Below are 15,255 nucleotides of genomic sequence, written 5' to 3'. Positions count from 1 at the left end.
TGGTAATTAAAGATTCCTCCTCTTTGAGAAGAGGCTGGGCTTTGCAAAAGGGAATTCTATGTTTCATTTTGAAGTTATTGGTCCAGTTCCAAGACCATCTAGCCTCCAACGATCAAAGGTTGAGTCAGAGAAAAGCCTAGCGGGAGGCTTATGCAAAATGTCGTCTCCTTATTGCGAATCGCCCGACACGTTGGAAACCATCGGCGCTCGTTTAAATGTCAATATACCCCGATGCAGTTTGGCTGTGCTTGGTCAAGTTTGAAGTATGTGGTTGAGGGAAAAAAGAAAAAAAGATCTTAGAAATAGAATTTGGATGGTTTCGAAAGTTGCATTGATTAAATTCCTCGATCACGGATGATTTATCTCCAAGTACCGAAGAACGCTTGATATCTGTGGAAAGTCATGCACAATATAAGACGTTGGCACTTTATGTGAGAAACGGTGTCCAAAAAAGTATTTATTTCTTGCAATTTTAATCTTTTAGAAAGATAAATAGAAGACGTTTTGTCCGTGATAACTGCTTGTTGCACAAAATCGTTTTTATTTTTTACCTTTTAGTGAAATTATCGTTCTTATACACAGAAGACAAAAAGCAGTTGAAACAGATCATGACAAGATAAAAGGACATCAAACTTTCCTTGAAATGCTGCAGTCATCTCAGCTACCCCCCCATCCTCCACCTTCAGTGCTGATCCATTATGTTAATGGTGATTACTGGGTCACACATCAACACTATGTTTCCACCTTTTAAAAGCAGGCCAGACATCCAAAGCCCCATGACGGAGCGCAGGGGGGACGTCTGGGTCTGTTGGAGGTAACTACCGGGGTGGAGGGGGGGGGGGGGGGGGCTGATAGCATCGCGAGGAATTTAAACAAAAGTATTTTTTTCTCCCTCAAAGCTGCCATCTTTCAGTCTGACGGTTACTGTAAACATCATTCCAGCACACAGCATTATAAGACATGCTACTCCACAATCCTCCAGTGCTTTTAAAAAAGATGGAAAAATGGCTCAAATATTGTATGTTTACTGCTTGGGAGAACATTTGAAGTAAGTTGTTTTTTAAAGTGTTCAAAGGTTAACAGAAGTATGTCTCAGGTTACCTTCAACCTTTATAAATGATGAGAATTAGGGGGATTTTACAGCTTTGATGAGGAGCTATATATGACGTCATTTTATCAAAGAAGCCCTATTATGCTCTTTGTCTTTTCCCTTTCCTTAGTGTGTAATATAGGTTTTAGTGCATGTAAATGGTCTGCAAAGGCTGAAATCCTGAAGTTCGATTGGACTCCTTTGTAAACTTCCTGAAACATAACCACATCGCATTTTAACACCCATTCTTCTAATGGATATCGCTCCAACACATTGAACCGTAATATGCTAAGGGGCGGGACATCTCTCACCGGTTGACCTATCTCAACAGAGCCGGCCAGCTAACCAATCAGAGCAGACTGGGCTCTGGTTTCAGACAGAGGGTGAAAAAAGGTGCTGCAGCACAGGCAGTATGAGAAAAATAAAGAGCTTTTTGAACATTAAAGCATGAGAGACATGTCCAGTAGAGGAAAAACATACAAGTATGAACCTGGAAATAAGCAGAATAGGACTCCTTTAATACATGTGTATCTTAGTTGTTGACACTTCAAAGAAGGAGCACATACACAGATAGATGTTACTTTCTTGGCCCAATTATCTTTTATAATTATGTTATGATATTGAGGTTTTAAGAAAGCACAAACCGTGAACTCTTGCTGCCCTTTATGGAGTTATAAAAAGCCTTCACTGATGTCGCAATAGACCTTTCTCAATCTAAAAACGACTGACCTTAAAAGCAGTCCTCACACTTTGGGTTTGTATATAAAAATGCATACCTTGGCAGTATGCGGAGAAGGGAATGTACTCTATGTCCAACCAATGGCTACCTGCAGCCTTTCTCTTTAAGGAAGTATGATAATCAACGTTCACATCGGTAAATCCTATCCTGAACCAGGCAATGCAATAAAAAAGACATAAAATTGTTTTAAAATATAGTCCTCATTTTATTAACAGAGGCCAAATAAAACTCATCACATTTTATTTACAAAGGGAGGCAATAAATATCTTAATAATAGTCATAAAATTATTTTTCGCTTACATTTGTTTAAAAAAAAAAAAGATCATAAATGTGTCATGTTGTTAGTAGCAACTCATACAAAAACCTGCCCGGAAACAGGTGATACACACTACTGGTGAGAAGAGGCTGGAGTTTGTAGTCAGTGAGAGAAGGAATGATTGAAGCACAGACTTTTCCCCCTTTTTTTATCAGAAAGATATTCCCATAAACTCGGACATCTGGGTTTCTAAAGGAGAAGTCTTAATTGTCAAATGTGGATTCAAGGAAGTGATCGGGGCTACAGTATTCCTGTCTGTGGATCACAAAACAAGCAAAGGGATAAGCTTTTCCTAAAAGTGTGTCGAGAGTGAAAAGGAGCGAGGATGAGCTCACGGTTGAAAGATGATTTTGGAAGAGAAAAAACAGAAGAGCGTCTGAAAGGTTCTGGAGATTAACTGCGCACAGACAGTCAGACTAGGTGAAGATAAACAAAGAAGAACTAGGAGGTAGAGGAAGTCTTCATCACCAGCCCCCCAAAAAATATTAGCTAGCTCACACTCAAAAGACTGATCCTTTTCCGTGAGGAAGAGCTGTTGTAAAAGTGGAGGACAAGAGGGATTAGCATACATAGTGATGAAGTTGGAAGACTGAGTGGAATTATGAATCACATCAGCTGTAATATTTTTGTTTGTATTGTTTTCTTTTTAGCTGTTTAAACAAGACTAAAGCCACGGCTGGTGCCCGACACGTCAAAGCATGTCCTGTTTTAGCTGAATCACAGGCTGCATGGAAACGTCAAGGGAATCACACACAGCATTCCTGGAGCCGCCAGTGGAGCTGAGGTTGAGAGACGTATGGAAAAAAAAAAAGACATAAGAGAGGCAGAGAAAGAGCGAGAGACCTGTAAAAATATTGCACTCAGAGCTACACAGTTATCCCGGCAGCGCAGCGTCACCTGCGACTGCCACCGTTTCATCTCCATGGTGTCCGATTCCAGTGGAAAGTATGGGATCCGCGTTGTCAGGGGCAACACAAACAAAAAAGGGGACAGGTATTCCAATAAATCTCTAGTTGACTGATTTTTATAACATTGCGTCAGCTCCTGCCTTTCGGCCCCCATTGTCACAGAAAAAAAAAAGAGGAGAGAGAGTGCACTGCCTTTAGTTCAGACGCAGCCGAGGAACACGGCGACAGGAGTTCTCTCAGAGGTCCTTTAGTGTATCCAGTATAAATAACATGACAGACACGTTAGCACAATGACATCAACCCAGAAGAATCCAAGAGTTAGGAAATATTCAGTCATCCTGAAATACAAAAATAAAACATCTTTTTTTTTTTTTGTTCTTTTTGTCCGTCTTTCTTTAACAGAAGGGAAGTCTTTAAGGTGAAGACAAGAAGCTTGAGATTTTTTCAGTTAAGTTTGTGTTTTTTTTATTTCCTCCCCCTTGAGGAAAATTAGTGCTGTCCCATTGATTGGTCCCATCAGTTCCTCTTGGCTTTTAACCGCCGAGCCCTTCGTGTCCGCTTAGTTACTGGGGTGAATCGAAACTCCTCCAGCGGGTCCAGCCTGCCCTTCGGCTGCCGTTTCATGAAGTGGACTTCCTGTTGCCGCTGTGTGGTCCGCGAGCCTTTCTTGGGCCGACCCTTCCTGTTGAAGCCGAGGTACCATCCTTTGTACTTGGCCGACACCAGAGCCGTGTAGTTGTTCTCCAGGAATTCCTCGACAAACACGCACTCCTGCTTCCGTCCATCGGGCTACAAAAAGAAGAAACAGGGAATTAAGTATCAACATAGTCGCATGGTTTACTTGCATTGCATCTGTGTGTTTGGGCTGAGTTTGATTATTTTTCATGGTGTTGTGTATTTCATATTAAGTCTAAAATGTTGGTTATGTGTATGAGAACTTAGATTTTTGATTGAAGGGACATTTTTCACATGTATTTTACATTAAAACTGTTAGCAAATTTAAGGACAGCATGATGTTTAAAATCGTAGTTTTTGGTAGAAAATATATTCCAATGAGTGTGGAGTAAAACTTAGAATGCAAATTCACATGACTAGTGGCGTTACCTGAACACTCTCTGCTGCAATATTGTACTTTTCATTAGTCTTTTCATAACTAATGAAAGTCTTTATTTCCTTTTCAGGTAATAGGTCACATTCCAGTAGCTGTATTTTAGAGGAACGGTTTGGTATTGTGGGGAATACAATGACTAACTTGCTTGCCATGTAACAAACATTTCAATTCTGCAGGCTAAACATGCAGCAAGAGCCATTACCATTAAGACTGGCATAATTAACAAACAGATAGATATTTAACTCAACCTTTTTATGAAAATATTGAGCTCTATATTCATGAAAATGAATCAAATCTGTGGAGTTCAATTAATTATATTATACAAATGCTAAACACTGATGGTCATCCAGAGGACTCTCAGCCATACTACTCGGAGCTATGGTCACAGCATGCTGTTTGCAATGAAAAATCTCAGATCAAACTTTTCTTTGGAAGAAAGTTTTTCCACTGAAACCTGTTCACTGTGATGTCTGTGGATTATCAGACGATACAGAACAGCCTTCCTAGAAAACAGGGCTGCTGAAGCTTTTAAAGCAGGCTGGAAGTAAATATCTCATATCTCATATCATAAACTGCATGCCTTCATAGATATGGGGGCAAGTCAGAAAAAATGCTTCTTTTTTTTTTATTCTGATGCCAGTTTATAAAATCTTTCTATGATTTACAGCTCAGATTATTTGTATCATTAGACACGCTGAAAGCCACCAGCAATGGATAATTTAAATGCTATTTTAACTGATTGTTAAAATAACCCTTTGCTGGTTTAAAGGAGGGACCTTTCTTTTTAAACCAATGACGCCCCGGCAGCTAAAGAAAAAGCATGTTTCTAACAGATGACCGCGATGAGGGAGTGAAAGCGTGTGTGAATTACTGCAGCCGCTCTGATGCTGACAACATGAGTTATTAATGCACCAGAAAAAAAAATCACACGTGTGCCTTTTCAAATATGAACTTCTTTTCCATATCGCAGCGGCCGTCCGAGTCACATGCAGTCATCCCGCGCCCGTGGCCACCTGGTGTGACTAAGTGATATAATTGCAATGGCATTCCTCCTAAGTGACCATTAGTCTCTCAATGCATTGTGGTGATTGCAGTCCATAATTGACTGATCGAGTGTCAAAGGAGCAGGCCGATTACGTAATGGAAGAAGGGCTGGGAGTTATCAAAGGGGTTTTGTTAGGGTGTACAAAAAAAACTGCCGTAGAAAGCAGATCTGAGGCTGCGTTCAATTAGGAACTCCATTTTAAATATTCATTTTGATATTAGGAAGTGTTTTTATTTTATATTCTGGAAATGAGATGCAAGAGACACTCACCCTTCCGACTATTTTGCCCTTCTCGTTCATGCAGATGTAGTGTTCGCTCTCTTTTCCTTTTATTCGGATGTGGCTCCCGAAGGTTTCCGTCTCGACAACAAGAAGAGCTGGAAGAGAAAAGAAAAAGAAGACTCTGTTAAGATCAAGTCTTTCCAATCACATTGCTTTAAGGATCCCTGTGCATTTACATACATCTCATATGGTCAATTTCTTGGAATTAAGACCAAAAATATATTGTATTGTATTTCCAGTCCTGCAAAGAAACCGTGCAAACTAAACGCTCTGCAACAGAGGAGCCAAAATAACTTTAATTACTGAGCCTCACTGAGGAATCTCACATGTTAAGCATACAAATGTTAAGGTATTTAAACAGTTTTTAGGGTTTTAATATAACGTTTATATGTCATGATTAAAATGCCATCATATGTACCAAGACAAAAGTTTACCACCACTATCATATGTACCAGAGATCACAATCTAAAGGAATTCTGCAATATCCAGGATAAAATATCCATTATGCACTGTTAAAAACACATTTATGACATTTATGCTTTCAATAAATGTGGAAAAATGTCATGTTTTAGACTTCTTTAACAAAAGAGATGAGTCTCCAGATCAAAATGTTATCATTAAGTGTAAAAATGTCTTAACATTATACCAAAACAAGAATGCCAGCGCCACTCCAGCCTGACACAGCAGTAATCCACTCTCGAGACGCATCCCGGCGGCTCTTTTATACCCCCCCCCCCACCCCACCCCACCCCACCCAGCCCTGAATGTTAACCCCTGCGAGGTCACCTTTGTCTGCGCTCGCCCCTCGACCAGCAAAGAGATCGGCCAAACATTTGTGGAGCGGTTATGTGCCCCTCAGGATTAGGTTTCAAGTTCCCTTTAGTCTGTGCTCACTCAATCAAAAAGTTAAGATGATCCATTTGTTTAACACACAGGGCCATTCAGTAGCGCTCAAGGGAGCAGAGGAAGAATAGGCCAAGGGGATGGGTCGGGCTCCAGGGCAGAAGTAACTCCCCCGCCTCCTCCTCCTCCTCCTCCTCCTCCTCCTCCCTCAACCTAAAATACAACCTTGGGAGGAAAGTGGGAAACCTGTCTCAAAGGTGGAAGAAGTATTCCTTCCTTTTGTTTTGAGGGATTCCTGTTTTCATGTCTGGGCTAAAGAGCAATATTTGGGATTGTTTTTTTTATTAGGGGAGCTGTTTAGGAGCTGTAAGAAGGAAAGAAATCCAACAAGTCTTAAGTGAATGTTGTTTATAAAGATATTTCAACTCTGTAAAAGTCATTTGACAACCCTTTGGCCCTCTCACTTTGCTGGTTTTGAACAGAGACCCACAATTCAACCTCAGCTATGAAACATCGACCTAAAACATCAGATAAAACACAATTTTCCTCCTTACTGTAAGATACCCTTTGTCTGTGAATCCTAAATGGAGTCATTTCATTGTATCTGAGGAACATCCATAAGCAAATGTCTGTAAGTGTGATGTTCTGTATATTAACTCTTGACATTTCTTAAAAACAAGTCTCAGGCCTATTGGCAGCCATAGTCGGCACATTAAAGGGTAACAACATTTCAAAATCTGACAGGAATTTGAGAAAAACTGCCAAATGTTTCCCATTAAATCCCTCTACCAGTGACTTCTTATGAACCAGATTTACTTTCATGGGGCAATATAAACAAGGAGGGTCCACAGGCAGGAATTAACCTCAGCATGGGGTCACCTGTCAGGTTGGTTGAGCTTTAATTCCACATTGCAGCATCTATCAGTTTAAAAGCCTTTGGAGAGACCCACCCTGTGCTCAGAGTGGACAACAGGCATCATTTATGACAAAAAAGGATTGTCCTAGTCTCTTATAAGTAATGAATACGCTACCAAGAAGAAGGATGGCTGCACTAACAAGGACTTAGTGGTTTTAATGCTCTATATGGAAGCGATATATGTCTTCTGTGGAGGTTGTGGACCCTCAGATGTGAGGCTGCAGCAACTGAGAGAGGATCAGAGCGAGGAGAGGATCTTCCTGAGCGTTATTAGTGAGTGCAAAGGAGTTCACAGGTGCCAGGTACTGCAGCTGGATGGGGAGGAGGAAGAGGAGGAGGGGCGGAGGGCAGAATTGGCAATGCCTCATGGGAAAAATTGGATCTGCTTCCACTCAAGCTCTAACAAGCAGTGAGGAAACTTCGCCTCGGCGCATCTGTGACTGAACACACTCACTCAGAGGCATTCAAGACCTGCAATTTCAGAGCAGTGAGTCAGCTGTTATGAGCTAAATATCTGCAGGAACGCACAAAACAAGGCCTGCGCTTCAGTGACCCTCAATTTACTCATCTGCTGCTTTTGTTTTGATATGAAAAGTGAAGAAGTTTCTACTTCAAAAACCAAACAAGGTATATTTAAGGGTAAAATGAGCATGGGATAGTAAAACAATTGTAAATTCAAAAAGAAAATCCAAGTCTGCTAAAGGCATTTTGTCTTTTTTGCTTAATGCTTAACATATTCAAGTTGCCATTTAGTAATTTCGAACTGCTAGCCCATATCCATTTATTTTTTACTTTTTCTCACATTTTTAGGTCTTCACTGATTTGCATTTCCATATATGGGCAGACACAATCAGTTTCCTTGCAAGAAACAATACATTAAAAGACAATTAAGTTGAGTAATGCCATGATTGCATCCTAACCCCAAAAACTAAAACCTACAGTAAAGAAAATGATGCAGAATGGCAAACCAACAACTCAGTTTTGGTCCATATTGGGTATTCTGGCACAAAAAAGGACCTTGTTGACCTATAAATCAATCAGGGTGAGAACAGACTTGCTGCATTAAAAATGCATTACTAAGTCAGCAATTTCATGTTTCCAGCCACCCCAAACAGAAGTTGGAGGATTAAGAAAGTCCACTTTACAAAGCCAAACACTGAGCATGGAAAAATGACCTCCACCCAACGGCTGGAGAGAATATCTCAAGAAGCTCCAACATCTGGCTGGTAGGTGTTGTAGATGTCTCATCCTGTGGTAAAAAAACAAAACAACTAGCTAGCATGTCAGGTGAGATGCACAGGAGTTCTCCCATACCATACTTGCCCCCATCATCTCCGTTGGCGTTGACTTTCTTCCCGAGGATCTGGACGTGTTTCCCCGTGGTCCTGCTGTACAGCTGATAGATCCGGACCTGCTTCCGGCTCAGGTCATCCGGGTTCCTCGTGTGGTTCTCAATATATATCCTGAAATCAGCAGAGGTCTGCTGTGATTCCTGAGAAAATGACGGAAGATTCAAAAAGATAGGAAGAGGGAAGAGGGAAGAGACAGGCGGTTAGGGATCGTCACGGCACAGGTGTCGATAGTAATGTGCGCTTTTATAGGCCGTGTGTCAAAAATAATTGTGCTCCAGGCCGAAAAACTCCAACCAGGAATCTTGTGGCTGCGGTATTTTAGTGTTTCACTTCCTGCTTTCAGCTCACACATTTTACATGCATTGCATTTACGAGCTGATAACTACGTACAAGATGTGTTAATGAAGTCACCGTTTGTGTAAAAATCCCACAGTACAAGTGCAGAGCCTATAGCGCAGCCGTCTGTTGCTTCAGATTGAGGCAGTGGTATACTATGTGCCCCGGGCAATATTGAGAAACCTGTATTCCATTTCCACAAGCAAGCAAGCCACTAGCAATTATACACCTGAAGCATCCAGACCTGTTGCACTATCATCAAACAAATATCTGCCTGCAGGCCAAGTACGGTCCATAAATTAGGAAACGCGGCAGGCGGAAGACAGGACGGAGGGATGGCATGAGGCACCTCGAAAACAGGAGGACTTTTTGATCGTGCAAATTCACCTTTCAGAATTTAGTAGAAGGCTGTTTATGAGTCACCTAAGACCTGACATAAAAAAAACGTAGACTTCGTCAGCTCGTCAGAAAAGCAAATGTGTCACCCAACATGTGGAAGAGGAAACGTATACTTTCAGAAGCCCAGGAATCTCTGTCCACGCCAAGATCCCATTTCCCCAGCTGTATGGTGTGGTAATTGCACAGTAATGGCTTTTTATGTGGCTTTTCTCAGGTGGCTAATTATATACACATTACATACCCCGAGTTCTTGTTATTCTAACTTCAGTAAATTAATGACATGTAGAAAACATGATGGGAAATCGGAAGAAGAAATCCTTTAACTCAGACAGGAAAAATAAACTTTTCTTATGGAGGCTACTAACATGGCTCTCTTAAAGCAAATGTCATTTAATAATAATTTGACAAGCGGTTTAACTTCCTAAAAACACATCTGATGGTGAGTTTGGACACCAACTTTTGAGGTCATCTCAAGGACTTTCCCTCAAATTCCCCAAAGATATTAAGATACATCATTAGGCAGGTTCCTGAGCCACATTTGGACTTTGGGCTTTTGAAATAGTAAGGACTCGTTGCCTCATTATGACGTAGTTGGTCTAGAAATGTGGACCTCAGAGGATCCAGCCCCAGAACTGGGACACAGCTTCTGTATCTTGACATTTAGGAAACACGCCCGTAATGTTACTTTTGGCAATGTGGAAAATGAGAGGCTGGAGATCAAAATGTATCACCAACCAATTAGTAATGTTTATATTGACTTTGAGGCATCAAAACATTAACATTGGGACGACTTTACGGCATGCAATGGGATTTTAGGACCAGTATCTCTTACGGTGTCAAAAAGGAGGCTAATTTTGGCTTTTTTTTACGAACCTTAACCCCAATGGGGTCCAACTTTTTCACTATGATGTCACATTTATTCATAATAACCTGCAACCTGCATGAAACAACTGCTCAGCCATAACAACCATGTGATACAATGTCCTTGATTCTTTTTTTCGTACTAACTTCTACAGTTAACACAAAATTGCAAAAAATAAACCAAGAACCAGAGCTTCTTAAAGATAGCCCAGGTAACATTTACATCAGATCTGGGAACTGTTAACCCAATGCAACCCCTTCAATTCAACACAAGGATTTCCATTTTCACAACTCATCTGTGCAAAAGTGTATCAATGACTAACACATACTGACCAAAAGTATTTACCATACATTAAAACAAAGGGGATTTTGAATAGGCTGTGTGAGTGGAGACCAACAAGCTACAAAATTAACGGGAGCTTTTAAAAAATGTTGCACCCAAAAGATACTACTTTCATACTTGATGCTCTGATCATTCGGTGTCTTGTTGACGTTCCCAAGGGAAAAGCTCCCGCTTAAGAGCTGAGCAGTTAGCATGAGAAGCAGTAGCCTCAACGACTGAACACACAAAGAAAAAAGCAGCACCTACAGGAGTATTTATCCAAGGAACAAGATTCAAATTGTATTACTGACAAGTGATCTGCACACTTCACAAAACACAAGCTGTTACTAAAAAAAGAAAGCAGCACGACAGAAACTAAAGTGGCCTAAGATTGAACATTTGTGCAACAGCACGGTGTCCATCCAGAACTACACACACAAAAATGTGTTAAAAGGATTTCAAAAGTCAAACATCAGCATCGTCTGTTGTCAACTTTCTCTCTGAATGAACCTCAAAGCTGGCGAGCAAGAAAAAAAAACCCGAACACAAAACAAAACGTGGCCTCTCTGGGCCGCTAAGGGATTTATCCCAAATCTCCCCATCTCTAAACAAACATAAAGGTGTGTTTGGTAGACAGTTGCATTTTCATCAAGGGGAAAGGCAAGCCTAAGCACATGGCTGAGGTGAACACCAGCGACAACAGCTTTTTTATTTTTTTATCACGCCGTCTCCTTTCTTCAAAGACACAGCATGAAAACGGATACGGTTGAAACTTCAAAAGTCTGGCACTCATCTTCACCCAGGAAGCTTAGTTGTCGCATCCATCTAAGATACACCTTGCTATCTGTCAGGGTCACACACACAAACAGGAAAACACACACACTCTCACATGTTGGCAGTGCATTCAAAGTTTACTTCCAACTGTGGTCGCTTCAGTTGTCTTTCCTCGTGAAATCACAACCACAGCATGACACGTAAGAGCCATTAGCCGCAGAATGGGTCAACAACACAGAGGGGGGAATGTGAAAGGGGGGCATTAAAGGACTATTCCTGCACTTTTTCAGTTTGATCATTATCCTGAAAGCACTCAGAGCCACGATGTATTTCCTTTGATTGATAAATGCCTTTATTTAATCAGATTACTTTCATAACCACATCAAACATGCAAACACACATAACAAACATAAAATATTATTCATCCGTGCACCTCCTATGTCTGTAAGGTCACATTCTGCAATGCAGTTCATCCTCACTTACGTTTGAGGAGTGGTCAGTCGACACTATAGCTTTGTTTGTGCCAGCTCTGTTGGAATAATCAGAGCCCATACACTTATATAACTTTGCAGTTTTTCTAGTTTTGATTCATTAAAAATAAATCTGGATCAGAAAATTGACTCTCAGGTTAGACCTGTTCTTTTGTCCCTGAGAGCTACAGGCCCTGACCGTGAAGTGAAATATAAAACGTAGCAGGATTGTAAAACAGAATTGTGCAACCATACCATTTATTTTATATAGTTTACTAAGTAACTTTCCATCTAGCAGGGTTTTATTGTACAACGAGGTCTAATCTCAGCCCCGAATATTGGTATTTTTCGGGTTCATTGACTAAAATATACCTAAAATAAAATGACATTTAAAGAAAATACCAATATGTTGCCAGCTATGGGGTGCTTATTCAGGATAAAATACACCCCAGTAATGGATAAAACCTAAACAACTCTTTAAAAAATCCTGTTTCAATATTTGAGATCTGAGGGAACAATTTAAAACATCAGCACGTGGAAAAATTATGATCCAACACGTCATAGCTATAAAGTGATCAGATAACTTTATGAGAGAAGGAGCGTGCTCTCTGCCTCTTATGTGAATCACTGCGCGCAATTAGGTGAGTGGATGCCTGCAAATCATTACTGTTCAAAGGGAGACGCGACTAATAAAACAAAACTAAAGCAACAAGCGCACAAACCAGCCAATCTGTTCAAAGGACAACTTTTAGCCCCAGGCATCAAAAATACGTATTACACAATTCTGTAGTTAAATAAAGAACCAGCTACTTTATCTTGAGGTTGAACACGATTCTTTTTATAATTTATTCACAGTGTTGCAGCCTATAGGATATTTATCTGCATGGCAAACGCTTCAGAAACGAGTTTCCCTAACGCCAAATATCTACGTTTTTTTCTTTATCACTACCGGTTCTATTATTTTTGCATTGGTTATTTTATGGGGGCTATAATTGTGTATTTGTATTTCGTGAGGTGGCTGTTATTATAATAACATTGCAGGGAACTTTTTTTGTATTTTTTCTTCCATTTAGCTTTTGTTTTCATGGTATGTTAAAAATGCTAAAATATCCTAGCTCTTTAATTATTATTTTTTTACATCCTTCTTGATTTTAACCATTTATTTTTCGCATAGCACGTGCTTTTCTTCTAAAATTATAGACCAATTCTCTTTTCAGGAACCAAATTACGATGAATGAATATGGAATATGGAGCTAGATGTGCGCATTAGCACATCTAGCTCAGATTTTTGAGCGACCACTTTGAAAATAACCTGTCATCAGCATTTCCACATTAAAAAAGAAGCACAGTGACATGCAAACACACACACACACACACACACACACACACACACACACACACACACACACACACACACACACACACACACACACACACAAAGGGAGTTGAACGAGGGAGTAAACATACCTGTAGCTGGAAATAGAGTACCAGAAAATGTAAACACCTATGTGGAGAGAGAAGGAGAGAAAAGGGAGGAGGGGAGTAAATCACACAGGCAATTGCGTGAGGAATAAACGCAGCCTACCTGGATTAAAGCAATGCTCAAATATGAAGCTTTTAGCGACTTCTATTGGTAAGAATGCATGGTTCTATGTGAGAAAGGCAAACGGAGATGTGGAACACTTACAGGTATATGAACCTCGAAGGCAGCACAGACATCTTGACTCGCAGAAATACACCTGAAATACACCTGCTTCCACAGATTTAGAAAGGTTGGCGAAATCGCCCCCCTCTCTCTTGCTTTCGCTCCCTGGCGCGTCCTTTACGCACACAACTCCGGGGGTAAGTAGGAGATTGAATCCCAGTGTAAGGATAGATCACTGGAGAGCAGCAGCAACAGAGTCACTGAGTGCAACATTAGGTGTTTCCTTGTTGGGGGGAATTATCCAGATTTTTTTTTGCTCAGCTCAGCTCCCCGAAATCCCGAAACGTCTCCGTAAATCGGTGCCAAGCGTGGAAATGATTCACAAGTCAACCTCTCCAAAAATCCCCTTCGCTCATAAAAAAATATCCTTCGAGTTTGGCGCACCTATAGCCAAGTTTTCCCACTATCCAAATCCTGCTCCAGAGATCACAGGCTCCTCAACTCCGTCCGTACCTGCGGGGGATTTCTACACCTTGCATGGGTCATTTTATTCTACCAAGTGCTACGGTGGGGGAAAAAAAGTTAAAGCGGTGATAATAAAACGCCCTTCCACCACTCGCTAAAAAGTGGGCAAGCAATCTTATCCAAGCATAAAAAAAGTTATGTTTTTCAAAAAGAAAAGTAGTGTGGAAATCGCAGTCCCTGGAGAGGTTTGGGGGGGCTGGTGATGGCGCAGCAGTGCCTGTCTGTGGTGTTTGTGCGTCTGCGGCTTGAGATTTGGGCACAGAGAGGCTTTTTTGTTGTTGGTGGGAGGAAACATGTCAGCGGTTTGCACCTGATAGGGTAATCCTGGAGAGACCATCAGCCTGGAGAGGGTTTTTTCCTCTCGGTGGGCAAAGCGATGCGCAGAGGAGAACAAGAGCAAGGAGATAAAGAGCTCTTTGGTTTGTTTGTTTTTCGTTTTTTTTATTAATAAAATGTTTTTTTCCCTTCGTCAGTTTGGGATTTTTTTTAATTTGTGTTCGGATATGGGCAAAGACCACCTGATAAGAGTTGACATTTGACGATCTCCTTTTTTTTCCTTCATTATATAGGCTAAGTATTATTTTTGCGTCAAATCATCTGGCCAGTTTTTATTACTTTAACCCCTGCAGGACTTAAATAATAAATACATATCAACACGTATCATTATTGTCATTATTACATTGTCATGGTGGGTGTAGATTAACCAGTGGCTGCGTGTAGCCACCACAGAAACTGCTCCCCTCTCTGTCGTGTTTTTAAAGCTACTGCCGGTTTGTGGATTGGCCTCGTCTCCTCCAGACAGCATTCAAATGCAGGTTGTTGTCGACCTCGATTTTTTCAATAATGTGCTATAACTTATCCCGAATTTAAATGAAAGAGAGGTGTGAATCTGTTTACGAGCTGGCAGCAGTAAAGCGAGCCCACATCCCTGCTGCCATTAAAAAAAAAAAGAGAAAAAGCTTTGTGGTTCGCCTTTATTGTCCCATTAAAACTGGATCCTCGGCATTCCTGCCCCATTGATATTCAAAATGAATCTAAATGATTACATACAAAACTTCCCATGTTGGGGATTTCAAAGGGCCTCCTGCAGTGAGTTTAGTGGGGACTGAAAGGAGTGTTTAACTAAGAGCTCTAGCTGCTGATCAGCATAAGGCAAACACACACAAAATCAATTATTTATGTGGAAAAATATAAAAGTATGGGTTTAATTTATCTAAGTGTTTATGATTTATAACGACAAGTTGAGTCATGTGTGTTTTGTGCATGTTGTAAAGTGGATAAAGTGGGTTAATGTGGTGTTTACCCTGTGATTCATGGCTGT

At 40.8% G+C, this 15,255-nt stretch overlaps 1 protein-coding gene across 2 annotated transcripts; it reads right to left on the bottom strand.

Moving 5' to 3' along the window:
- Positions 1 to 1,685: 1,685 nt before the first annotated feature.
- On the bottom strand, positions 1,686 to 14,165 carry fgf24 (fibroblast growth factor 24). Of its 2 annotated transcripts, none has more exons than XM_063875695.1 (5): positions 13,452 to 14,165; positions 13,232 to 13,268; positions 8,565 to 8,742; positions 5,480 to 5,586; positions 1,686 to 3,842 (listed from the first exon to the last, which is right to left on the bottom strand). In XM_063875695.1, exons 1-5 carry the CDS (start codon positions 13,481 to 13,483, stop codon positions 3,570 to 3,572), a joined length of 627 nt encoding a protein of 208 aa, XP_063731765.1. In that variant the 5' UTR covers positions 13,484 to 14,165; the 3' UTR covers positions 1,686 to 3,569. The 2 variants fall into 2 exon arrangements, with proteins under 2 accessions (XP_063731765.1, XP_063731766.1); XM_063875696.1 differs by having other exon boundaries at positions 8,574 to 8,742.
- Positions 14,166 to 15,255: the final 1,090 nt, after the last annotated feature.

This window comes from Eleginops maclovinus, chromosome 23 (assembly GCF_036324505.1).
Source record: "Eleginops maclovinus isolate JMC-PN-2008 ecotype Puerto Natales chromosome 23, JC_Emac_rtc_rv5, whole genome shotgun sequence".
Taxonomy (NCBI): Eukaryota; Metazoa; Chordata; class Actinopteri; order Perciformes; family Eleginopidae; genus Eleginops; species Eleginops maclovinus.
Note: the sequence above shows the minus strand (reverse complement) of the source record. Positions and strands in the feature narration are given on the sequence as shown.